This window comes from Oncorhynchus mykiss, chromosome 12, assembly GCF_013265735.2.
Source record: "Oncorhynchus mykiss isolate Arlee chromosome 12, USDA_OmykA_1.1, whole genome shotgun sequence".
In the NCBI taxonomy this organism is placed as follows: Eukaryota; Metazoa; Chordata; class Actinopteri; order Salmoniformes; family Salmonidae; genus Oncorhynchus; species Oncorhynchus mykiss.
The window spans coordinates 19,866,107-19,893,147 of NC_048576.1; the positions used below are offsets into that span (position 1 = coordinate 19,866,107).

The following is a 27,041-nucleotide window of genomic DNA, read 5'->3' on the forward strand; positions in this document are numbered from 1 at the left end:
AAGATGAGTGGAGTTGGAGTTAGTGGTCGTCAGCAGGCTGGCTGGCCCAGAGAGAGGCAGGGTGCGGTAGATAGAAGATGAGTGGAGTTGGAGTTAGTGGTCGTCAGCAGGCTGGCTGGCCCAGAGAGAGGCAGAGCCCAAGTGACATCTCCAACATGTCAGCACAGTGAAGTGGACAACACATCCCGCCCTGCCCTCTGCACCCAATCACAAGATCAACAAGGACAAAGCTGTTTTCCCTCGACCCCCACACCACCCTGTCAGCCCCGAGACAAACTGCCGTTGGATAAGGTAGAACTGTTCCGCAGGTATCCTCTGCTGAGGATCCTATTCTATTTCCATACTTGATACTCATCCTTTGGACCTGAACCCGCCTTTGACTCAGGCAGTCATGGTTACTCCAGTGTTCTCCATACTGGGCTACATCTACTCTCTGAGCCTCCTTCCTCTGCTGCTGCCTGGTTCCAGCCAGGGCAGTCCCATCATGTCACCTGAGGAGTTTCGAAGGGGCCCTGGGGCTAGAGGTCTGGTGGATACCTCCATGTTGGAGCAGAATGAAGACCTGGACATGCAGGACTTTCAGGGTCAGTTTCTGTCCACATTGAACCTCACAGAGCTGGGCCCCTGGCCAAGGCCCCGTGAGGCCCGTAAAGAGCCACCAGAATACATGCTGGAACTGTACAACCGCTTTGCCAACGATCGCACGGCCATGCCCTCTGCCAACATAGTGCGTAGTTTCAAGAATGAAGGTACAACATGTACTTATATTTGTCTGAAGACATTGTTTTTTTAAATGTTTAACTTTTCATCATTTTGAAAAAATGTATCTTTGGATATGATTAATTGTTTATTTAGCTAACATTATGAAGCAACTCAAATTAACTTGAGAACAATAGCACTATACAATCTATTGACCAATACAACTTTAAAAGTATATTAAAAATGTACACTGATACTCAGCTGTTCTTTCAGAGAAGTTAAGATTTGACTAACTGTAAATCACTCTCTGTTTGGATAACTGAGATTAACTTTAAATGATTCAAAGTGTTATGGAGTTCGCCTTAAATTTTTGACAAGAATGAAATATGATATTTACCCTTAAAGAAACTTTTATTAAATTGTAATTGGTTTAACAGTTACTTATTTCCTCTTCTTGAAGTCAAATTACATGATATGATCGCAATTTATTCTAACCATATAAAAAAATATCTAAATTAAAAGCTTTATTATTGATGCATTATTTAATATAAAATTGATTAAATCCAATTTGAGTCTAAACCCAATTCAGACCTTCATTGATATTTTAATTCCAGATTCCTCCTTCTACAGTGTGACGGTCAGGGGCGTGAGGACACACCCCCTGCTGTTCAACATCTCCATCCCCCACCACGAGCACATCCTCACCGCTGAGCTCCGCCTCTACACCCTGGTCCAGAGGGATCGCAGATGCTACGCCGGCCTTGATCGCAAGGTGACCATCTACAAGATCCACGAGGGGGGGCACTGGAGGAAAGAAGAGGGGAGGGACGAAAGAAGGTATGAGCAGGAGACAGACAAAATGGAGGAAATGGAGGTGCTGGCAACCCGGCAAATATATGGTAAAGACGATGCCTGGATTACCTTTGACCTGACTCATCAGGTCAACCTTTGGTGTAAGGCAGAGAGCTCCGCCCACCGACTGGAGGTCCACATTGCAAGTCTGGGTTCTGATGGTGGGAAGACCCCCCAGGTCAGAGAAGAGGATGGAAGGAAAGAGTTGGTCGATGTGGATGTTGACATGGGCTCAGATGGTAAACACATGCCAGTGGTGATTGTGTTCTCAGATGATCAGAACAGAGACCATCGTGAGGAGGACAAGCGGGAGCTCAACCAGTTTACAGAACATGAGAATGACCTGCCGGCTGACCTGGAGCCAAGTCCACAGGTGAATTGGGTAGACCAGGCTGGGAGCGATGCTAGGAACACTGATGGAGAGGAGCTGTATGAGGAGACTCTCATGCAACTGCACTCCAACCTCATTTATGACACGCTTCCCCGAATCCGCCGCAACACCAAGGGTGACCCCTGTAAGAAGAACCCTCTCTATGTGGAGTTTAAGGACATTGGCTGGGATACTTGGGTCATACAGCCCCTGGGCTATGAAGCCTATGAGTGCAATGGTGTATGCAGCTACCCCATGACCTCTGAGGTCTCGCCTACCAAGCACGCCATTGTCCAGAGTCGGCTGAGCAGTAAGATTCCACAGAAGGCGTCACCAGCCTGCTGTGTTCCCACCAAGCTAGAGCCCATCTCACTCCTTTATGTCGAGGACGGAGGAGTGGTCACCTACATGCACAAGTACGAGGGCATGGTGGTGTCAGAATGCGGCTGTAGATAATCATAGAACTGACTGTAGGTTCAGGAGAGAGGTATAGAGACTGTGGATTAACGTAGACTGAGTGGTCATCAATTTCACTATCAAGAAGAAAATCAGATCAAAAGTGCCTATTTGAAAATAATACATTTCTGCAATCATTAAGGATACTTGCTTTGTGAGCTATTAGCAGACATATAGTGTAAACAGAATGCATACAGTAAACCATATTAAGGACATGAATCATTTCTATATCTATATTTTGCAGCATCAACTACATTGTATGACAAAGATAAACAGTGGAGGCGTAAATAGGAAGATGACAGAGCAAGAGGGTCCTGCCTGTATGTGCATTCAATTATGTACATTTGCCATTTGTAAAAGTACATTTCTTATTATATTGAGATTATATAAATGCTATTTTACAATGCCAGCAATATAATTATTTTTTTTTAAGAAAAAAAAAGTGAAATGTGAATATCATGCTGTTCTTTGTAGTTTGTGATCATACATTTGACTTTCATTTTGGCGATATTGGTATGTACCGTCAGATATACACAAAACCTTGTTGGTTTAAGTAGCTCTTGGTTTAAATGGTTGGTCCTGTATGGCTTAGTTGGTAGAGTATGGCGCTTACCAGGTCAGTATTGTGGGTTTGATTCCTGTGTCCACCCATATGTAAAATGTATGCACGCATGACTCTTAAGTCGTGTCTGCTAAATGGCATATATTGTTATAATATATCATTATACAATGAGTGTACAAAACGTTAAGAACACCCCCCCCCCCCCCCCCCCCCCCCCCCACACACACACACACACAAAATGTTACCCATCCAGCTTCAATTCGTCAGGGCATGCTCGCCCATGTTGACTCCAATGCTTCCCACAGTTGTGTCGAGTGGGCTGGATGTCCGTTGGGTGGTGGACCATTCTTGATACACACAGGAAACTGTTGAATGTGAAAAACCCAGCAGCGTTGCAGTTCTTCACACAAACCGATGCGCCTGGCTCCTCCTACCACAACCCGTTCTAAAGCACTTAAATATGTTGTCTTTCCCATTCAGCCTCGTCTCAGTTGTCTTTCCCATTCAGCCTCGTCTCAGTTGTCTTTCCCATTCAGCCTCGTCTCAGTTGTCTTTCCCATTCAGCCTCGTCTCAGTTGTCTTTCCCATTCAGCCTCGTCTCAGTTGTCTTTCCCATTCAGCCTCGTCTCAGTTGTCTTTCCCATTCAGCCTCGTCTCAGTTGTCTTTCCCATTCAGCCTCGTCTCAGTTGTCTTTCCCATTCAGCCTCGTCTCAGTTGTCTTTCCCATTCAGCCTCGTCTCAGTTGTCTTTCCCATTCAGCCTCGTCTCAATTGTCTCAAGGCTTAAAAATGCTTCTTTAACCTGTCTCCTCCCCTTCATCTACATTGATTGAAGTGGATTTAACAAGTGTTATCAATAAGGGATCATAGCTTTCACCTGGATTCAGCTGGTCAGTCTATGTCATGGAAAGAGCAGGTGTTCATAATGTTTTGTACACTCAGTGTATATTATAAATGAAATAAAAAGTATAACAGATAACTCGTATATATCCTACATGCTAAGACAAAGAGGTGTATTCTAAAGCAGAGCAGAATAAATTGTGTTTGAAGTTCATTACAAATGTGAGTGCTTTCAGGGTTGGGTAGCTTTCTTTCTAAATTGAATACGTTAAAGTTACTATCAACCTGTCCAAAATTGCAGTCAGTAATGTAACGTCTAGATGACCCAAACTCAGTAACGTAATCGGATTACTTTTTTATTATTTTCCCCTTAAGTGGCATTAGAAGAAGACAAAAACTATCCATCAAACACATTTGGTGTGTCATCAGAGGTCTCTGACTTGAGGTCAGACTCGCTCAGGTGGAACAAACTTAAACCTGCATCTTTTTCCAATTCTGAATTGAATGTCATTGAGAAAACAGAAAGGTGTCTTTTTTTATTTAACTAGGCACGTCAGTTAAGAACAAATTCTTATTTACAATGACGGCATACCATATAGTGAAACAATTGTATACATCCGCAAACACCCTTTCTGGATTTAAAAGTAATCCAAGAAGTGATCTAGTTTTTCAAAAGTATCTGTAATCAGATTACAATATGTTTGCTGGTAAAGTAAATGATTACAATTACTATTTGTTTGTAATCAGACAACCCTGTGTGCTTCCATGATTGACTAGACATAGCCTGGTGAAATGTGTTAGAGATTACACTTTGTTTGAGGTTCTCCATTAAAGGCATGCAGACAAGCCAAGAATACAAGTGCACTACAGCAGAAGTGAACCTGAAATTAATATTGCTTTGAATAGAGTGGCATTGTGCAAAAATGGCACTGAACAATGAACTTGCTATAACCTTTCAAGAGTGTTAAGTCAGAGAAGAGAATGTCAAAGCAAAGAAAAACAATACAAAAGTGTCATTACTTTTCTTTATTGCAGATCTCGTTTATCTCTGCAATACATCAAACTTCTCCAATTGTAGAAAACAGAAGCAGAAAGGTACAGATGATGCACAGAGCCATAGATTAAGTTTGTTTGCTAAGTGTTATTTTTCCTGAATACATAATACTGTCCATGTCCATAGAACCAAATGGTTGTTTCAAATCCATTCTAGCCACTTATTTGTGGGGTAATCTATTTGCCCCAGTCTGACTCACACTCCCTCCCCACAATCACACTTCCTTCTAAAGCCACATGCCACGCGAGCCGCTTTCACCCCCCCCCCCCCCCACCTCCCCCCACCTCAATGTGATGGTGATAAAGAGGTGTCAGGGCCTGGAGACTTGTAGACCATCACTCAGGATGAGACACCATTCCAAGTGGTGAGCAGTTGGGAGAGGGTGCTGTCAGATTCCTGGGCCCCAACACCAACAATCTGTATGGACGTTCCACCCCCCAGACAGCCTCTCTGTATTGGACGTTCTCTCTCTACCCACCGCTGCCTCCCACCTAACCTTGTCTGACATGGCCACTCGGCAGCCCTAATCATGGCTTTGTCTACAGGACAGATGGAAAAACACATGTCACATTATTACCCAGTTTCTGTTGTCAGTGGACTGAAGGCGAGACAACCTCTATGCAATAACGCTGAATGACTGAGTCCAGATTTGCACTTCACTGCCATGCATTTGTGAATCACAAGTATACTGTACTTACCTATGGGGCTGTTTCAGATATTATTTCAGAGTACTCACTTTATGAATTATGATGGTTATTTATTTTGTCAATTTCATTTGACATTTAATCCTGTGGCAATGAATTATCTTCATGAAAAATAAACTGTTTTGCAGCATGAAGACATGGTTGGTATATGGTGTTGTTGAACTAAATTCCAGATCAAATCTCCAGAGTGTTGGATATGCACATAGACCTATGGTACATTTACTTTACTTAAAACAAATGACATACCACCCCTGTACCCCACTGCCAGCTTGCCTCTGAAGCTAAGCAGGGTTGGTCCTGGATGGGAGAGCCAGTAGGAGGCTCTCTTTTCTCTGAAAATAAAAAGATCGCAATGCCCCAGGTCAGTGATTGGGGACATTACCCTGTGTAGGCTGCTTTGGATGTATGTTAAATGGGTGTCCTGACTCTTTGTGGTCACTAAAGATCCAATGGCACTTATTGTCGGGGTGTTAACCCTGGTGTCCTGGCTAATTTCACAAAATCACCCTTAAACCATCATGGCCACCTAAAAACCCCATAGCTTCCAATTGGCTCATTCATCCTCCTCCCCCCTGTAACTTCCCTAGGTTGTTGCTGTAAATGAGAATGTGTTCTCAGTCAACTTACCTGGTAAAAAAAGGGAACAATATAAATGTCTAGGCTATACACAACGAGGAGCAGAACTGATGAACTAAACACTTCTACATGAGTTTGTAGACAGGTTTAACATGTTAAATTACATTTGTCTGTTATGAATGGAATATCGAATGAACACATACAAACGATATGAAACCACAACTGATCTTATCAGCCCTAGGGCCAACTTTTAGCCGACCAGCCTGGCCACTGAGCTCCAGCAAAGCGCTCACAAAACATGCGCCCCCTGCTGCTGACATGAGCGGCACTGCACTCACTGGAGTCGCAGGGAGTTTATGTTTGTAGCTGGCGCTATAGCATTGTTTACGAGTATATTGCAAACATGTTGGTTTTGTTCAGTCACTGACACAATTGAAAAACGTAAAATACAGTCGCATAATATCTCATAACGAGAAGATAATCGAGTATTGGCTCGAAATTCGATTCAGAAAACACTGGTTTTGTTGACGACTACCGTTAGCAAGCTTTAGCTGTCGCTAAAGTAACTAGCTATGTGATAATCGGCTGTACTAAACACTGGACACCCAGGTAAGTCCGATAAATAGATAGCTATTACTTATTTTTTGCTTGTATGTAGTTTCCACTGACTTACAATTTAACCACACGGGGCACATCATCCTTGGGTTTGTAAACGACTAACGTTAGCATACTTAGCTAGTTGTTAGGAGATGTCATAACAAAAAGTAACCTTTAACTATGCAAGCCAGTTAAGAACAAATGCTTTATTTACCGGGAAACAGTGGGTTAACTGCCTTGTTCAGGGGCAGAACGACAGCGTTTTACCTTGTCAGCTCGGGGATTCGATCCAGTTACCTTTCGGTTACTGGCCCAACGCTCTGTAATAGTCACTAAGCTACCTGTCGCCCCAAAATGTTAACTTACTACTGATAGGCATTTGGCAGTCTCTTAGACACGATTTGACGCGTTTTATGCAACGTTAATTTGTTTTTGTAGCTAAGTAATATTTTGGTTTCTGTAACTTAAGGTTTTGTAGAAAAGTAGCTAGCTAACGTTTGTCGGCATCATTCATTTGCTGTCAGGCAATGCTTTTCTGCATTGACGTGAAATCACAGAAATAGTAGCAAGTTAGTACAACTAACATTCTTTTCTGTCTCCCTTACTGCAGACTGTCCTGGACACCCCGAAGTATGTAGAGTGAACAGGACACATGCCATTCTCACCCTAGCAAAAGGCTTCTGAGATTGTGTTTGACTTATTCCTAGAGTGAGAATTAAGCATATGATTGAACATCAAGTAATAGTGACTGTAGAACGGTGAGCAAGATGTCGATCACAAACACCCCCACAAGCAACGATGCTTGCTTGAGTATTGTGCACAGCCTGATGTGCCACAGACAGGGTGGCGAGAACGAGACATTCGCCAAGCGAGCCATCGAGAGCCTCGTCAAGAAACTGAAGGAGAAGAAAGATGAGCTAGATTCTCTCATCACAGCCATCACCACCAACGGAGCTCACCCCAGCAAGTGTGTCACCATACTGCGCACCTTGGATGGGCGGTTGCAGGTAATGGGGTAGCTGAGTAATTTAATATTATTGCACCAAAAAAAGTGTTTATTGGACAAGTTCAGGTAGTCCCTCCCTGTTTCAGTCCCATTGGTGCCTAATGAATACCAACCTGCTGATAGATAGAAGATATTACACTCACATTACGAGCTGAACTATTTTCTCAGATGACTGCTGTGCTTAGTTCATAACACGTCTTCTCTGTGCTCTCAGGTCGCAGGGCGTAAAGGCTTCCCCCATGTGATCTATGCCACATTGTGGCGGTGGCCTGACCTGCACAAGAATGAACTGAAGCATGTGAAATACTGCCAGTTTGCCTTTGACCTCAAAGCTGACAATGTGTGTGTTAACCCATACCACTACGAGAGGGTGGTATCACCAGGGATTGGTGAGTGGGATTTGTTTTCTCCACTCTCTTGAATACTGTTGTTTAACCCCTCTGAATTTTAAGTTGGATCTTATTTGTGTCCCTCTACTTCTCTTCACAGACCTTTCAGGACTGACTCTTTCAAGCTCAGGTAAGGAAGGGTCTTGCCCTGTACTAATAATTTGCAGTTCACAACAGAGGATTCAAGTGAAGTTCCCCAAAACGTTGACCCTCTCACCCTCCCTGCCCTACCAGGCACACTCATGGTCAAAGATGAGTATGAATTTGAGAACCAGCCATCTCACTCTGGTGCGGATGGCCACCACCAGACCATCCAGCACCAGCCCTCCAGACCAGGGGGTCCCCAGGAGTTGTTCAGCAGCTCGGCTCTGCTCCCTCCCCCTGAGGGCAGCAGCTCAGCCTCTACCTCTGCCTTCTCCAGCCTCGCTGCTGGAGCCTCAAGTGAGATACTGCATTGTGTTTAACCCTCCCCTGTCTTGCAGTTCATTACTCCCCTTAAATGTAACACTTCATTTTGTGGTGAATACACTCCTGACATAAATACAGGATACAGTGGCTCCCTCATACCCCAGTCAGTGTCATGCTGAGAAGCTTTTTCCTTTTTCTGAGGTGTCCTTCCTAATCACTTTTGTTTGTGTGTCTCTGTATTGTGGAGTGTTTGGGTGTGTGTGTGTTTGCATATGTTTTTCCTACCCACTCACTCTGGCCCATCCTGCTCCTGCCTCTGTAGCCCAGTCCACTAGCCTTCTGTCAGGGAGCCATAGCACTGAAGGGCTGCGGCAGTTATCCTCAAGGCCAGGCCCAGGGCCTTCACAGGGGCAGAGCGGCTTCTCCCTGGCACAGAGTGCCACATACCATCGCAGTAAGCACCCACACTTGGCCCTCCACATTTCATACAATACCAAGTTTGGGGTTGATTCCATTTGCTTCTTGAATTTACCACATTTAAATGGAATTGACCCAAGCCCTGTCAAACACCATTAAATTGAGTTGGCACCTGCATCCAACAGCCTAAAAATAACAGCTTAGCACTCACACTGCCTATGTCACGAACAATCACATAAATTACCTGCACTTTCAAACAATCATTACAGGTAGCACTCACATTCATCTGCCTTCCATAGACCATGACAATGGAAACCTACGATGAGTGTAACAAACATTAAGAAATCTTTCCATGACATTTGCTCCCGAGTGGCGCAGCGGTCTAAGGCACTGCATCTCAGTGCAAGAGGCGTCGCTACAGTCCCTGGTTCGAATTCAGGCTGTATCACATCCGGCCGTGATTGGGAGTCCCATAGGGCGGCACACAATTGGCCCAGCGCTGTCCAGGTTTGGCCATCATTGTAAATACGAATTGGTTCTTAACCGACTTACCTAGTTAAATAACAAAATACAAAATAATAATAGACTGACCAGGTGAAAGCTATGATCCCTTGTTGATGTCACCTGTTAAATCAATCAGTGTAGATGAAGGGGAGGCGACCGGTTAAAGAAGGATTTTTAAGCCTTGACATGGAGTGTGTGTGCACCATTCAAAGGGTGAACGGGCAAGACAGAAGATTTAAGTGCCTTTGCACGGGGTGTAGTAGTAGGTGCCAGGCGCACCGGTTTGAGTGTGTCAAGAACTGCCACACTGCTGGGGTTTTCACGCTCAACAGTTCCCCGTGTGTATCAAAAAGGGTCCACCACCCAAAGGCCATCCAGCCAACTTGACACTATGCATTGAAGTCAACATGCGCCAGCATCCCTGTGGAACGCTTTCGACACCTTGTAGAGTCCATGCTCTGACGAATTGAGGCTGTTCAGAGAGCAAAAGGGGGGGGTGCAACTCAATATTAGGAAGGTGTTCCTAATGTTTTGTACACTCAGTGTACTTCTGCCATCCCACAAATCCCTGCCCTGTTGCTTTTCACCGTAACCCCATTTACTTCTCAGCATCTGGATGTTCTCTCAAAAAGCTTTTCAGCATTACCACATTGCCTCTCTAGGGGGTTAATTCCTCCTTGGTCAGTTAAATAATTCCTCTCAGCCCTCTGACAGGAGGCCGTTGTTATAGTTCATTAGGTATGTGTTTAGTGTGATTGAGTTATTTTTAGGTCATGGTATTTTCTATCTGTGCTTATGGTCTGATGCAACTGGTGATTGTTCTGATTTCAGATGCCGCCTCAGGCTGGCCGAGAAATGGGAACTTCACCCCCTCAGTGCCTCACCACCAGAATGGGCACCTGCAGCACCACCAACCCATGCCCCACACCCCACACTACTGTGAGTGGCTGTGTTATCCTCCCTCTCTGGGCATTAATCTAAGGGTGCTGCCAACATCTGAGCCTTACAGATTATATATCCCTCAAAGCAACAAGCTAACCTTGAACTAATGCAAAAATTGAGTTCTTGTAAAAGGAAAGAGCTGTTTCCCAGAAAGGATGTAAATGTGCACATATAATGTCAAATAGTCAATGTTATGTCATTCAACATTCATTTGTACTCCTTTGATCCGAGCAGTACAAACTACACCAAACAGCACCGTTGTCTTAATTACATGACATTCTCTTCCAGGGATGGTCAACAATGAGATTGCATTCCAGCCCCCCATCTCAAATCATCCGGGTGAGTCTGTGTGAAACGTTACTCAGAGACTTAGTTCTGTATGTACGGTATGTGTCCCCATTTGATCCGGTATGTGTTGTGAAATAGTACAGAGACCATGTGAATTGAATGTGGTAGTGTTGTTCTGTTCCAGCCCCTGACTACTGGTGCTCCATTGCCTACTTTGAGATGGATGTTCAGGTGGGGGAGACGTTCAAGGTTCCGGCCAGCTGCCCCACGGTGACAGTGGATGGGTACGTGGATCCCTCAGGAGGGGACCGCTTCTGCCTGGGCCAGCTCAGCAACGTCCACAGGACAGAGGCCATCGAGAGAGCTAGGTACTCTACTGTCGTGTCTTTGGCTATGGCGGATTAAGTGATATGACCTGCTATTCTATAAAATCCTTTCTCTGTAATTAATATTACCTGATTGAGCTAATCATGTAAATGTAATTAACTAGAAAGTTGAGGCACCACAAAATAATATTTATAGAGCTTTTATCTTCCGAATAAACTCTTAAAGACCTAGTAATATTTTACATCAATAGTAGTCAATATTAATCGTCACCTTATTTCAGTCTCATCTGAAAATTGTAAATTCTTGGTTATCTTCACGAACCCTGGCTAACAAGTTGAATCAGCAATACAAAATTGTGTTTAATTATTTATTTACTAAATACCTAACTAATCACACAGAATTACATATACACAGAATGAATCATACCTTGATTACAAATTATATCATGAAGGAAAACGTTCCTAGCGGTTGGAACAGATATGACAGCTGGTAACCCCAAAAAAATGGTCTGGGTTTGAGTGAAAGAGCGGGAAGACCGAGGAACAAAGGGAGAAGCGATGTCTCTATCGTAAATACAGTATTTTATGCATTCTAAATTACCGCCCATTTGGAAAAGGAAAATGCAATAAATATTTACTCTGAGCTGCGCTTCGGTAAGTTGGTGGTAGATGGAAGGCTGTATTGCCCAACCGAGTCCTTTGTCCTTTGAAGAATGTCTCTTGTGGTAAATTGAATACTTTGTAGTAACATCGTTGTGTGGTAGACGGGATACTCTGTCTGTTCTTTCCTAGGCCACGTTTGCAGCTGCTGTTGTTAACTCAACGGCTAGGAGGTATCACTTCTGTAGTGAATAAGAGTTCAAAGTTCATCCCATTCGCAACCAAAGCTCACGCTGAGGTTGGCTTCGTTCTGTAGTTGACTTGTTAGTCCTTTTAACGTATGGACCGTCGTCCTCACATCCTCGGAACAGGAGGTTACATTTTCGTCAAGGCTTTATATAGTGGAGCGAGAAGGATGTGTTTGAAAAGTTTTATAACCCATGTCTCTTCACAGGGGCGGGCCACTGATTGAGCAGAGCCCTAACCTTATGAAAACCCAAATCTCTCATATGGAAGCTAAAATTACATTTAATCTCTTCACCAATAATTTCACATTCAAACATTTAAATTGAACAACAATTCCATGTGAATCCGATAACTACAATGTGCAGACTTTCCACTGTAGGGTTTATGTCATCCTATCATTGGTGAGAATGTCTCAGATGACAACCGAACTGACATCATATTCATTAAGTACCACCGCATATGTTCAATTGGTCGGATTACCAGAATCTAGTTCATTTCCCCCCACCTTCTGATGTTCCCAGAATCTCTATGTTAACCAAGGGGTTTTCAAATGTCACATCAGTGGGGAAGAGGTATTTATGACTGTCATAAACCCACCCCAGGCCAAAGTCATGAACCTACCATATCAAATAGAAAAAGGAAAGATTTATAGAACAAGTAATGATTTAATGTCTTTGCTAAATGAAATGACTAAGCAGAACATCATTCATAGTTTTGGAAAAATACACTAGCAAAATGTGAAGGCTTTTACTGTTTGTCTCCATCTGCTTCTTTCCTTCCTTCCTGGCTTTAGACTTCACATTGGTAAAGGGGTGCAGCTGGAGTGTAAAGGGGAAGGTGACGTGTGGGTGCGTTGCCTTAGTGATCATGCAGTGTTTGTGCAGAGTTATTACTTGGACAGGGAGGCAGGACGGGCCCCTGGAGACGCAGTGCACAAGATCTACCCCAGCGCCTATATCAAGGTGACAGATTTTATTTCAGTATTATTCTAATGTATTCCATTGAGGTTGTGTACTTATTATTATTTATTAATAATAATATTATTATACTTCTATTCTTATTGTTGTCACAAAGTTGAGAGTTGACTACTTGGGAAGGTTTATTGTTTCAAAACAGGTTAAAATCCATTAAGTTTTAGACTGTTGTACCTAGGGATGGTTACACAGTATCCAATAATGATGACGCAAAAACAGGTTTTGAAATTTTTGCAAATGTATTAAAAATAAACATCACATTTCCATAATTATTCATACCCTTTACTCAGTACTTTGTTGAAGCAAGTCTTAGATATGACGCTACAAGCTTGGCACACCTGTATTTGGGGAGTTTCTCCCATTCTTCTCTGCAGATCCTCTTAAGCTCTGTCAGGTTAGATGGGGAGCGTCGCTGCACAGCTATTTTCAGGTCTCTCCAGAGATGTTAGATCAGGTTCAAGTCTGGGCTCTGGCTGGACCACTCAAGGACATTCAGAGACTTGTCCCGAAGCCACTCCTGTATTGTTTTGGTCATGTGCTTAGGGTCGTTGTCGCATTGAAGGTGAACCTTTGCCCCAGTCTGAGGTCCTGAGCACTCTGGAGTAGGTTTTCATCAAGGATCTGTCTCTACTTTGCTCTGTTCATCTTTCCTTCGATCCTGACTAGGCTCCCAGTCATTGCAGCTGAAAAACATCCCCCACAGCATAATGCTAACACCACCATGCTTCACCGTAGGGATGGTGCTAGGTTTCCTCAAAGCGTGACACTTGGCATTCAGGCCGAAGAGTTCCATCTTGGTTTCATTATACCAGAGAATTTTGTTTCTCAAGGTCTGACAGTCCATCAGGTTCCTTTTGGCAAACTCCAAGCAGGCTGTCATGTGCCTTTTACTGAGGAGTGGCTTCCGTCTGGCCACTCTACCATAAATTGGTAGAGTACTGCAGAGATGGTTGTCCTTCTGGAAAGTTCTCCAATCTCCACAGAGGCCACTGTGTTCTTGGGCACCACCAATGCTGCAGAAATGTTTTGGTACCCCTCGACACAATCCTGTCTCGGCGCTCTACAGACAATTCCTTTGACCTTATGGCTTGGTTTTTGCTCTGACATGCACTGTCAACTGTGGGACCTTTTATAGGCAGGTGTGTGCCTTTACAAATCATGACTCCAATCAAGTTGTAGAAACATATCAAAGATGATCAATGAAAACAGGATGCACCTGAGCTCAATTTCGTGTCTCATAGCAAAGGGTCTGAATACTTCTGTAAAATAAGGTATTTCAGTTTTAAGTGTGCAAAAAATCTAAACCTGTTTTCACTCTTTCAATATGGGGTATTGTGTGTAGATTGATGAGGAACATTTAGAATAAGGCTGTAATGTAACAATGTGGGAAAAAGTCTTGGTCTAAACTAAATGATCAGTTTGCCATTGTTACCTACAAGGATATACCATGGCATTTAAAATTCTGAAGTGACTACGGTTCCAGATTTTTTTTGTCGTAGCAAAAAAAAATTGATTTCTGCGCTAGTGCAGGATTTTTTTTACGCCAGCTTTATTTTTAAAAATTTATTTTACCTTTATTTAACTAGGCAAGTCAGTTAAGAACAAATTCTTATTTTCAATGATGGCCTAGGAACAGTGGGTTAACTGCCTTTTCAGGGGCAGAACGACAGATTTGTACCTTGCCAGCTCGGGGATTCGAACTTGCAACCTTTCGGTTACTAGTCCAACGCTCTAACCACTAGGCTACCCTGCATAGCTGCAGCTCAGTGCTCCGCTGCGTTTTGATTGGCGATGAAAGCCTTTGTCTGGTGTAGCCTACACACTTCATGTTGTACATACATAAAGGACATGGTCGACATGTCCCAACTAATGCATTCCATGTCTCATTAGGCTGTTGAGCATAAGTGCAATTTCATGTTGTTTTCTCAGCAGGAGTTAGGCTACATGCAGCTATTTATTTACATGTTGTACATAAAAGACATGTAACTCTGGCTAATGGCTACATCATCACACAAAATGCAGATTGTTTTTTCTCTAATGCAATGGGTAGGGACTGTGTCCTGCATGTGCATCTGCAATATCCGTCACAACAGACAGAGAAGCTTGTAGCCTCCATAATGGCCTTGAATGCTTGTTCAAATCTCTGCAGGGTTTTTATTTCAGCTGTTTTAGAAACTTCAGAGTGTTCTCTATCCAATACTACTAATAATATGCATATATTAGCATCTGGGACAGAGTAGCAGGCAGTTTATTCTTGACACTTTATTCATCCAAGCTACTCAATATTGCCCCCCTGTCACCAAGAAGTTAAACAAATAAAAACATATTTTATATTTGAGATTCTTCAAAGTAGCCACCCTTTGCACGCTCTTGGCATTCTCTCAACTAGCTTCATGAGGTAGTCACCTGGAAAGCATTTCAATTAGCAGATGTGCCTTGTTAAAAGTTAATTTGTGGATTAATTGTGGTTAATTTCTTTATGCGTTTGAACCAATCAGTTGTGTTGTGACTAGGTAGGGGTGGTATACAGAAGGTAGCCCTATTTGGTAAAAGACCAAGTCCATATTATGGCAGGAACAGCTAAAATAAGCAAAGAGAAACGACAGTCCATCATTACATTAAGACATGAAGGTCAGTCAATACGGAAAATTGTAAGATTTTTGAAAGTTTCTTCAAGTGCAGTTGCAAAAACCATCAAGCGCTATGATGAAACTGGCTCTCATGAGGACCGCCACAGGAAAGGAAGACCTTTGCTGCAGAGGATAACTAATGAAGTTACCAGACTCAGAAATTGTTCAACTGTTCAGAGGAGACTGCGTGAATCAGAATTGCTGCAAAGAAACACTACTAAAGGACACTGATATGAAGAAGAGACTTGCTTGGGCCAAGAAACACAAGCAATGGACATTAGACCGTTGGAAATCTGTCCTTTGGTCTGATGAGTCCAAATTTGCGATTTTTGGTTCCAACAGCTGTTTCCTTTTGAGAAGCAGAGTAGATGAATGGATGATCTCCACATGTGTGGTTCCCACTGTGAAGCATGGAGGAGTGATGGTGTGGGGGTGCTTTGCTGGTGACCCTGTCAGTGATTTATTTAGAATTCAAGGCACACTTAACCAGTATGGCTACCACAGCATTCTGCAGCGATACGCCATCCCATCTGGTTTGCGCAGGGGGACTATCATTTGTTTTTCAACAGGACAATGACCCAACACACTTCCAGGCTGTGTAAGGGCTATTTGACCAATAAAGAGAGTGATTGAGTGCTGCACCAGATGACCGGCATATGTGGGAACTCCTTCAAGTCTGTTGGAAAAGCATTTCAGGTGAAGCAGTTTGAGAGAATGCCAAGAGTGTGCAAAGCTGTCATCAAGGCAAAGGGTGGCTACTTTGAAGAATCTCAAATATAAAATATATATTTTTTTGGTTACTACATGATTCCATATGTGTTATTTCATAGTTTGTGTGTTCACTATTATTCCACAATGTAGAAAATAGTAAAAATAAAGAAAAACCCTTGAATGAGTAGATGTATCCAAACTTTTGACTTGGTACTGCACCTCAAGTGCGCATTACTGCTCTATCACTCAGAGCGCATTGTTGTGTTCGTTCACTCATTCACACACATTTTTCAAAGGTAAACGTTAGGCTTGGGCGGTATCCAGATTTTCATATCGTCTCCATGCCTGGATTTACGGTATTACCGGCATAACACACAAAGGGCATTTAAAAAACTCATTTACCAGAATGCTATCAAAATTAGCACAAACTAATAGCGAAATCACATAGCTAAATGCTAACACGCAAAAACGAACAAACTAATTGTAAAGATGGTCATCCAGCTCAAAGTTATACAAGCGTAGCTATTAGCTACCGAATGTGTGGACATTTACAAGCAAAGTGAACGAGAGAAATTATGCAAATGAACAAAGTTGTGATGCATGCTTTTCTGAAGAAAGAGCAGCATCTGTACGCGGAGCAGAGGAGGAGAAAAAAAATGCAGGTAGGAAGCACAGGGAAAAAATTACTCATCCAGAGCCCTTTGACTTCGGGCAGAAAGCCGTTGTAATATATCTGATGGCAAACATTTAGTATCGCCGATAGACAGAACACTATGGACTCACTAGCTTCCGCTTTCTCCCATTGTGCTATTTACAAACAAATGTCATAATGTGACAGGTGAAATGAAGAATGCAATCTGCTTTATCTCCTTACATATTGCACAAGTTGAATGCAGGTATTAACATTAAAAAGTAGCTACAAATATTCAAATTCATAGAAAAACTTTAAAGTAAATTGTTTTGAAGGTATTGAAAACCCATCACATGGCTTTATCCAAATACCCTGATAGACGGTATACCGCCCAAGCCTTGCAAACAACACCTGCAGATCAAAATGCACATGATTTCCTTAATTGTTCCTATTCAATTATCAACAAAATAGACTAATAAATAGCATGGCTGGCTACTACTCCCTGCATTTATTTAGATGAAAGTAGGCTAATTCACTTGTTTCACTTTGGAGAGGAGAAAAGCATTTCTCTCCCAACACTTATGCCACATTTGTGCGATCAAAATAAACTATCTACATTTCTTTTTATTTTCTAATAATCTGTCGCTCGGTGAACATGCCTAGGCGAGAATAAATAATAGCAAGCAAGCATGAGCTTGTATCACGACATAACGACAGCAACTGCAGAGGACTACAGGAGCGAAGTAGCTACTCTTAGCAAGCAAGAAGCAAACCTACATAAACTACTGGGGAACCCACACTCACCTACTTTGTCTTTTTCTTCCACCCCAGTAGCCAGACGCCGCTCTGGTCTGTTGGAAGTTTCACTGCCGTGTCGGCTCTCCACAGCCGACTGGCCGGTGCTAGGCAGGGTCCCATGCCAGAAGGAGTCTCCCCCTTCCCTGGAGAACAGAGCTGCTCTCACCCCCAACCAACCAGCCATGAAGGTATATTCCACTCACCGTGGAAGTCGAAGAAAGCGTCCTCTGGCAACGGGGGTCTCCATGGAGATGTTGAGCCCGGAACTGACACAGACCAGAAACAGCTTTGCCGCCCTGGAGCCAGGGGTTCTGGCGCCTTCGTCCATGGTGGCTTCCCAATCAAGATCGGATCCGGAGGTACCTGCGTCTTCGTCCTCGATTCTGTCTCCCTCTGCAGTGGCTTCTACCTTCGGGTTCAGATCCTCGGAGCTCCCAGCCTCACTAGACCTCGAGGCTGCCTGAGAGACTGACCCATTCAACATCACCAGCTGTCATCATAGGCAGCTCTATGGTGAGAAACATCTTGGTCCCCAAGGCAAAAACCCTGTGCTACCCAGGCGCACGAGTACAGGACATAACAAGGCTGCTTCTGACTGTTCTACCACAGATGCCGGGAGCTGACATTGTTGTAGTCCGTGTGGGGTCAAACGACGGAACATTTAAAAATGGATTTTAAAGAACTGATTTTAGCATTAAAAGACTCCAAAAAACTGCCAATTTCAGGTCCGGTACCATCGTTGGGCATTACACATCTGGCTAAAAGACGACTGTAGTTCTGCTGGAGTCACTTTTATTGATAACTTTGACACCTTCTTGAAACAGAAGATACTCTACAGGAATGAGGGAGTCCATCCAAATCATCTTGGCTCCTGGACTCTGTCCATGCATTTCAAGGCTGTGTTGAAACAATGACTTGTAAATGATCCAAGACCTGCTCAGTTAATCCCTACCATTGTGAGACTGAGTCGTCATAATGCTGCATCAAATGTACATGATCTTAGGGGCATTGGCAAACACAATGTAAGTAATTTAATTTATGTACCCCTAATTGCACCAAATACATCTGTTTATCCTACAGCTATTGTAAGCAGTAATCATGAGCCGAAAACCAAAGTTACTTTGAAGAATATATGCAAATGAACTGAGGCGGTGTGCAATAGTAGGAAGACCACTTTATGCAGCTCATTTATGCAGCTCATCCTGTACTATCAGCTCCAATGTAAATAACATGAGTAAGTCTACCTCTGATAAGCTTCCTAGTAAAGCATTAAAAACAATCAAACAACCCAGAAAAGTGCTAAAAATTGCCCATATTAACGTATGTAGCCTAAGAAACAAGGTCCATGAAGTCAATAACTTGCTTGTAACAGATGACATTCATATTCTGACTCTCTGAAACTCACTTAGATAATACCTTTGATACAATGGTAGCAATACATGGTTATGCCAACTGTTGCAGTCTATATTCAGAACCATATTCCTGTGAAGCTTAGATGAGGAATGGAAAAATTGTATGGTTGAGAGGGATGAGGCAAAAGGTATGGCAATTAAGTCTGGCAGCCCAACTGATTGGCAAATGTACTGCAAATTAGGAAACCATGTGACTAAATTTAAATGAAAATAAAAATAAACTACACTATGAAACAAAGAAATGGTAATAAAGAATGATAGTAAAAAGCTTTGGGGCACCTTAAATGGAATCTTGGGGGGAAAAAGCAAACTCGGCTCATTCATTACAAAGCCCACTGATATTGCAAACTACTTTCATTACTTTTTCATTGGCAAGATAAGCAAACTTAGGGATGACAGGCTAGCAACAAACACTGATGAAAGACAATTGTATTTTTGAATTCTGTAAAGTCAGTGTGGAAGAGGTGAAAAAATGTATGTCAGCTTTTGACATTAGTGCAGCCTTTGACATTATTGATCATAGTCTGCTGCTGGAAAAAACGTATGTGTTATGGCTTTACACCCCCTGCTATAATGTGGATAAAGAGTTAGACAAGTAACAGAACACAGAGGGTGTTACTTCCAGCCTCTCAAGTATGATCCAGTTAGAATCAGGAATTCCCCAGGGTAACTGTTTAGGCCCCTTGATTTTTCAATTGTTACTAACGACATGCCATTGACTTTGAGTAAAGCCTGTGTCTGTGTATAGCGTTGAGTCATCTGCATACATATCAGCTACTACAGCGACTGAAATGACTGCAACACTCAACAAAGAGCTGCAGTTTCAGAGTGGGTGGCAAGGAATTAGTTAGCCCTAAATATTTCTAAAACTAAAAGCATTGTATTTGGAACAAAACACTAAACCTCAACTAAACCTTGAAATAAATAATGTGGAAATTGAGCAAGTTGAGATGACTAAACTGCTTGGAGTAACCTTAGATTGTAAACTGTCATGGTCAAAACATATTGATGCAGTAGTAGTTAAGATGGGGAGAAGTCTGTCTATAATAAAGCGATGCTCTGCCTAAACAACACTATCAACAAGGCAGGTTCTACAGGCCCTAGTTTTATCGCACCTTGACAACTGTTCAGTCCTGTACAAAAAAGGACTTAGGAAAATTGCAATTGGCTCAGAACAGGGCAGCACAGCTGGCCCTTAGATGTACACAGAGAGCTAATATTCATAATATGCATGGCAATATCTCCTGGCTGAAAGTGGAGGAGCGATTGACTTCATCACTACTTTTATTTATGAGAGGTATTGACATTGAATGCACCGAGCTGTCTGTCTAAACTACTGGCACACAGCTAGGACACCCATGCCTACCCCACAAGACATGCCACAAGAGGCCTCTTCACAGTCCCCAAGTCCAGAACAAACCATGGGAGGCACACAGTACTACATAGAGCCATGACTACATGGAATTCTATTCCACATCAAGTAACTGATGCAAGCAGTAAAATTAGATTTAAAAAACACCTTATGGAACAGCGGGGACTGTGAAGCAACACAAGCATTGGCACAGACACATGCATACACACACAATAACATACACACTATACATACACATGGATTTAGTACTGTAGATATGTGGTAATGGTGGAGTAGGGGCCTGAGGGCACACAGTGTGTTGTGAAATCTGTGAATGTATTGTAATGTTTTTAAAATTGTATAAACTGCCTTCATTTTGCTGCTTTGGCAGCAGCTAATGGGGATCCGTAATAAATACAGATGTCGTCAGCAATGGAATAATTAGAAGAACAGACAAACTAGTCTACTGAACAACGTCAAGTAGCCAGACAAAAACAACTATATGGCCTCTACAAAGTCGACAGGAAATAACTGCATTGAACAACGACTAGCTACGAATTCTGATTCATTCACAATGTTTGGAGAAGAGGATACTTGTGCCCTGAGACGTTTGACTGAGTGAAACAGAGCCGTGAGTGTGTCTGTGGGGAAATGAGAGCAGAGGGAAAATGGCTTGTTCTGATCCAATCGTTGCAGCAGGCTCATCCGATACCCTGACAGAAGAACTAGCCAATAATTGTTTAGAGTGCACATCGCTTCACACTGAGTGAAAGAGATGTGTGCTGGCAGCTGAAAATGACCTTTTTTCTGAACACAGATAATTACCAAAAATACTCATGTCATAATCGTATTTGTAACATTCTCCATATCCATTAGGATACTTGTTTTGTCTGAGTACTCGGCACAGCCCTAATTTTGACAATCTGGATATCTGGAAAAAATGTCATATGATTTGAATAGTGAAGTTATTTCAGATGCCCATCCCTCGTTGAACCCCTATCCCTTCTACCCTATTGTGTGTAGGCCCTAACCCTGCCTTTCCCCCTTGTGATGTGCAGGTGTTTGACCTGCGTCAGTGCCACAGGCAGATGCAACAGCAGGCAGCCACAGCCCAGGTGGCAGCCGCAGCACAGGCAGCAGCAGTGGCTGGAAACATCCCCGGGCCTGGCTCTGTGGGAGGCATCGCGCCCGCCATTAGTGAGTCTCTCTACATACTATTCATCCTTTAACCTGTCTGCCCAGCAATATATCAATTTGTCTTGTCTCAGAGCATCTCAGGACCTCACAGAAATGCGAAAGTGTATGTACTGTCTCAGATATGAAACTCTATATTCCCCCGAGTAGGTGGTGAATAACTGAGTGATTCATTCTGTCTGATGTACAGTGAGGGTAAAAAGTATTTGATCCCCTGCTGATTTTGTACGTTTGCCCAATGACAAAGAAGTGACCAGTCTATAATTTTAATGGTAGGTTTATTTGAACAGTGAGAAACAGAAAAAAAAAAAAAAAAATCCAGAAAAATGCATGCAAAAAATGTTATGAATTGATTTGCATTTTAATGAGGGAAATAAGTATTTGACCCCTTTGCAAGACATGACTTAGTACTTGTTGGCAATCAGAGGTCAGATGTTTGTTGTAGTTGGCCACCAGGTTTGCACACATCTCAGGAGGGATTTTGTACCACTCCTCTTTGCAGATCTTCTCCAAGTCATTAAGGTTTCGAGGCTGACGTTTGGCAACTCGAACCTTCAGCTCCCTCCACAGATTTTCTATGGGATTAAGGTCTGGAGACTGGCTAGGCCACTCCAGGACCTTAATGTGCTTCTTTGTGAGCCACTCCTCTGTTGCCTTGGCCGTGTGTTTTGGGTCATTGTCATGCTGGAATACCCATCCACGACCCATTTTCAGTGCCCTGGCTGAGGGAAGGAGGTTCTCACCCAAGATTTGACTGTACATGGCCCCGTCCATCGTCCCTTTGATGCGGTGAAGTTGTCCTGTCCCCTTAGCAGAAAAACACCCCCAAAGCATAATGTTTCCACCTCCATGTTTGACGGTGGGGATGGTGTTCTTGGGGTCATAGGCAGCATTCCTCCTCCGAACACGGTGAGTTGAGCTCCATTTTGGTCTCATCTGACCACAACACTTTCACCCAGTTGTCCTCTGAATCATTCAGATGTTCGTTGGCAAACTTCAGACGGGCATGTACAGTGGGGCAAAAAAGTATTTAGTCAGCCACCAATTGTGCAAGTTCTCCCACTTAAAAAGATGAGAGGCCTGTAATTTTCATCATATGTACACTTCAACTATGACAGACAAAATGAGAAAAAAAATCCAGAAAATCACATTGTAGGATTTTTTATTAATTTATTTGCAAATTATGGTGGAAAATAAGTATTTGGTCAATAACAAAAGTTTATCTCAATACTTTGTTATATACCCTTTGTTGGCAATGACAGAGGTCAAACGTTTTCTGTAAGTCTTCACAAGGTTTTCACACACTGTTGCTGGTATTTTGGCCCATTCCTCCATGCAGATCTCCTCTAGAGTAGTGATGTTTTGGGGCTGTTGCTGGGCAACACGGACTTTCAACTCCCTCCAAAGATTTTCTATGGGGTTGAGACTGGCTAGGCCACTCCAGGACCTTGAAATGCTTCTTACGAAGCCACTCCTTCGTTGCCCGGGCGGTGTGTTTGGGATCATTGTCATGCTGAAAGACCCAGCCACGTTTCATCTTCAATGCCCTTGCTGATGGAAGGAGGTTTTCAATCAAAATCTCACGATACATGGCCCCATTCATTCTTTCCTTTACACGGATCAGTCGTCCTGGTCCCTTTGCAGAAAAACAGCCCCAAGGCATGATGTTTCCACCCCCATGCTTCACAGTAGGTATGGTGTTCTTTGGATGCAACTCAGCATTCTTTGTCCTCCAAACACGACGAGTTGAGTTTTTACCAAAAAGTTATATTTTGGTTTCATCTGACCATATGACATTCTCCCAATCTTCTTCTGGATCATCCAAATGCTCTCTAGCAAACTTCAGACGGGCCTGTACATGTACTGGCTTAAGCAGGCGGACACGTCTGGCACTGCAGGATTTGATTCCCTGGCGGCGTAGTGTGTTAGGCTTTGTTACTTTGGTCCCAGCTCTCTGCAGGTCATTCACTAGGTCTCCCCGTGTGGTTCTGGGATGTTTGCTCACCGTTCTTGTGATCATTTTGACCCTACGGTGTGAGATCTTGCGTGGAGCCCCAGATCGAGGGAGATTATCAGTGGTCTTGTATGTCTTCCATTTCTTAATAATTGCTCCCACAGTTGATTTCTTCAAACCAAGCTGCTTACCTATTGCAGATTCAGTCTTCCCAGCCTGGTGCAGGTCTACAATTTTGTTTCTGGTGTCCTTTGACAGCTCTTTGGTCTTGGCCATAGTGGAGTTTGGAATGTGACTGTTTGAGGTTGTGGACAGGTGTCTTTTATACTGATAACAAGTTCAAACAGGTACCATTAATACAGGTAACGAGTGGAGGACAGGGGAGCCTCTTAAAGAAGAAGTTACAGGTCTGTGAGAGTCAGAAATCTTGCTTGTTTGTAGGTGACCAAATACTTATTTTCCACCATAATTTGCAAATAAATTCATTAAAAATCCTAGTATGGGATTTTCTGTAATTTTTTTTCTCATTTTGTCTGTCATAGTTGAAGTGTACCTATGATTAAAATTACAGGCCTCATCTTTTTAAGTGGGAGAACTTGCACAATTGGTGGCTGACTAAATACTTTTTTGCCCCACTGTATATGTGCTTTCTTGAGCCAGGGGGACCTTGCGGGCGCTGCAGGATTTCAGTCCTTCACGGCGTAGTGTATTACCAATTGTTTTGTTGGTGACTATGGTCCCAGCTGCTTTGAGATCATTGACAAGATCCTCCCGTGTAGTTCTGGGCTGATTCCTCACCGTTCTCATGATCATTGCAACTCCACGAGGCGAGATCTTGCATGGAGCCCCAGGCTGAGGGAGATTGACAGTTCTTTTGTGTTTCTTCCATTTGCGAATAATCGCACCAACTGTTGTTACCTTCTCACCAAGCTGCTTGACGATGGTCTTGTAGCCCATTCCAGCCTAGTGTAGGTCTACAATCTTGTCCCTGACATCCTTGGAGAGCTCTTTGGTCTTGGCCATGGTGGAGAGTTTGGAATCTGATTGATTGCTTCTGTGGATAGGTGTCTTTTATACAGGTAACAAACTGAGGTTAGGAGCACTCCCTTTAAGAGTGTGCTCCTAATCTCAGCTCGTTACCTGTATAAAAGACACCTGGGAGCCAGAAATATTTCTGATTGAGAGGGGGTCAAATACTTATTTCCCTCCATTAAAATGCAAATCAATTCATAACATTTTTTACATGCGTTTTTCTGGATTTTTTGTTGTTATTCTGTCTCTCACTGTTCAAATAAACCTACCATTAAAATTATAGACTCAACATTTCTTTGTCAGTGGGCAAATGTACAAAATCAGCAGGGGATCAAATACTTTTTTCCCTCACTGTAGCACTAAACTACAACCTCTAACCACTGAGTGTTTTTAACCCCCATCCTCCAGGTATGTCTGCGGCTGCGGGTATAGGAGTGGATGACCTGCGCAGGCTGTGTATCCTGAGAATGAGTTTTGTGAAGGGCTGGGGGCCTGACTACCCCCGGCAGAGCATCAAGGAGACACCGTGCTGGATTGAGATCCATCTCCACCGGGCCCTGCAGCTACTGGATGAGGTGCTGCACACCATGCCCATCGCTGACCCTCAGCCCTTGGACTGAGTTATAGAACTGCAACACATTCACGAACTGTCCATAGCCAGCCAACCCTTGAACTGACTGATGGACTGCCCATGCCCCGTAGGCTAGTCCATCTTAACTATTTATCATCCCGCTGTCTGCTGTGCTGAATGGGATGAGAGAGCAGAGGAATATATATGATTTATATTTTCTACCCGCTGGCATCACAGCTAGCCAGAGTTTCCGCTCTGAAGATACCAGCTCATGAATCCGTTTTCTACTCGCCTCAGAATCAGGATACACAGTCATGACTCATGGATGCTTTTCATTCTCTTTTTTTCTATTCATAAATATCTATTTTCATATCTTCCTATTCATGTCAGTTTATATACTGTATTTTTGAGTTGTCAATGCTATGTTTTTTAAATGACATTAGCTTAAATGAGAACTTTATTGGTTTACTTTTCATGTGCTTGTTTTCAGTATGTTGTGTCTTGTTGATTGTTTAGAAAATGTATTTGATATACAGTGTGAGGGTGGTTTCCACATTTATATTTGAAAGTAGGTATGTGTGTCTCAGAATATTCAGCTTTTGTAGCAATGAGTGTGATCCAGGCCAGAGCTTTTGGAAGATGGTGTTCACATCACGGACTTAAATTAATATTTCAGATGCCTCAATGTCTAGACAGATGGCGGTTGTACATTTCAGTTTCGGTCCATTTTTATCTCCACTATAAGTTCTGTAATCATGACTTGGAAGAATTGACTTAAGGGCTGTGATGATACCAATATCGCAATATTTTTTCCCATGGCAAAAATGAAAACATGAAGCAAACCAAACTCTTTGATCTTTTTAAAAACCTGCTGTATGGAAAATATTTTGCTATAGCTTGGAGAGAAAAAATAAATGGAACTCTGGATGACAACATGTTTGTGTTCAACCATAGGGCTGTTTTCCTAAAGAAGTTAAATCTGCTTTGTTTTGTTTCCTTGCCATGACGCTAACGAGTATTGCGATACTGCTATCGTCCCACCCTGGACTTGTGATAACATTCCTTAGAGATATTGGAGGAAAGTCTGAAGCCATATTGATACCAAATGGACCCATATGAAACGTGTAAATGGGTCATAGCAGTCATGTGAAACTTGTAAATACATGTTTTTAAGACCAGATTCTGCATTTGAGAATATTAGCAATCATGTGGTTCTGGATTACTTGTCAGTTTAATATTGTATACTCATTTTGCTACCTAATTATGACCATGTTTTAAAGAAAGTTAGAAAATGATATGTAGGCTAAGGAAACAGTGCTCATTCTCTACCTTAATTTCTACCTATTATTAATGGAAATAAAATGTATTATATTGAATGTGTATAATTTCTGTTTGGTGTTATCACATAGCTGCCCCACAGAGCAAAATTTTTGGACGTTGGTTGCATCCTTATAGGAAAAACCCACTCAGGTTATCTCTTGGTATTTGTTATATTAGTCCACTGGTAAGACATAACCTGACATGCAAAACATTATGGTAAAGACATAGGATTTTCAAGAAGCTAACAAAAACAACTGGGAACTCGAGCTCCGACTGGAAAAAATAGTTTTTAACGGTCATCCAATTTGGGAACACTGACCTCTTTCTAGAACTCACTTTCCGACCTGAAGATCACTGACGTCATTATTTCTCAGAGCTCCCAGTTGTCTTGAACACACCACAAGTGTCACTTGTCACATTAAGTTTTGTATCATTTATCTTGAACACTTGACTGCTGACATTCAAAACATTTTGGGACTGTATTGACTGGAATAATGGAAAAAAAGACCAAAAGATGGTTTGAGTAGATATTTCCTCTAAGCAGCGGGTGGTTGTCCTATTGCCTCACCAGAATGTGTCGTTAATTTCCCAACAATTCTACAAGTTGAATCGCCACCGTTCGCCATA

General features: G+C 42.7%; 2 protein-coding genes across 6 annotated transcripts; both read left to right on the forward strand.

The window, feature by feature from the left end:
• Positions 1-225: 225 nt before the first annotated feature.
• Positions 226-3,085, forward strand: LOC110537151 (bone morphogenetic protein 10-like). 2 transcript variants are annotated; one of them, XM_021622969.2, is made up of 2 exons: positions 226-749; positions 1,314-3,085. In XM_021622969.2, the coding sequence occupies exons 1-2, from the start codon at positions 392-394 to the stop codon at positions 2,375-2,377; spliced, it is 1,422 nt and encodes a 473-aa protein (XP_021478644.2). In that variant the 5' UTR covers positions 226-391; the 3' UTR covers positions 2,378-3,085. The 2 variants fall into 2 exon arrangements, with proteins under 2 accessions (XP_021478644.2, XP_021478645.2); XM_021622970.2 differs by having other exon boundaries at positions 226-584.
• Positions 3,086-6,367: 3,282 nt separating this feature from the next.
• Positions 6,368-26,474, forward strand: LOC110537152 (mothers against decapentaplegic homolog 4). 4 transcript variants are annotated; one of them, XM_036937150.1, is made up of 12 exons: positions 6,368-6,722; positions 7,321-7,717; positions 7,931-8,105; positions 8,206-8,235; positions 8,340-8,546; positions 8,836-8,967; positions 10,266-10,373; positions 10,665-10,715; positions 10,849-11,032; positions 12,630-12,798; positions 21,402-21,540; positions 24,932-26,470. In XM_036937150.1, exons 2-12 carry the CDS (start codon positions 7,478-7,480, stop codon positions 25,141-25,143), a joined length of 1,647 nt encoding a protein of 548 aa, XP_036793045.1. In that variant the 5' UTR covers positions 6,368-6,722; positions 7,321-7,477; the 3' UTR covers positions 25,144-26,470. The 4 variants fall into 4 exon arrangements, with proteins under 4 accessions (XP_036793045.1, XP_036793048.1, XP_036793047.1 ...); XM_036937151.1 differs by lacking the exon at positions 6,368-6,722 and adding an exon at positions 6,796-6,817 and having other exon boundaries at positions 24,932-26,474; XM_036937152.1 differs by lacking the exon at positions 8,836-8,967 and having other exon boundaries at positions 6,373-6,722.
• Positions 26,475-27,041: the final 567 nt, after the last annotated feature.

Coding starts and splice junctions, on each gene's coding strand:
- LOC110537151 (XM_021622969.2), top strand. CDS start 392: ATGGTTACTCCAGTGTTCTCCATACTGGGCTACATCTACTCTCTGAGC. Junction 750..1,313: donor GCGTAGTTTCAAGAATGAAG/GTACAACATGTA, acceptor TTTTAATTCCAG/ATTCCTCCTTCTACAGTGTG.
- LOC110537152 (XM_036937150.1), top strand. CDS start 7,478: ATGTCGATCACAAACACCCCCACAAGCAACGATGCTTGCTTGAGTATT. Junction 8,968..10,265: donor GAGTGCCACATACCATCGCA/GTAAGCACCCAC, acceptor TTCTGATTTCAG/ATGCCGCCTCAGGCTGGCCG. Junction 10,374..10,664: donor GCCCCACACCCCACACTACT/GTGAGTGGCTGT, acceptor ATTCTCTTCCAG/GGATGGTCAACAATGAGATT.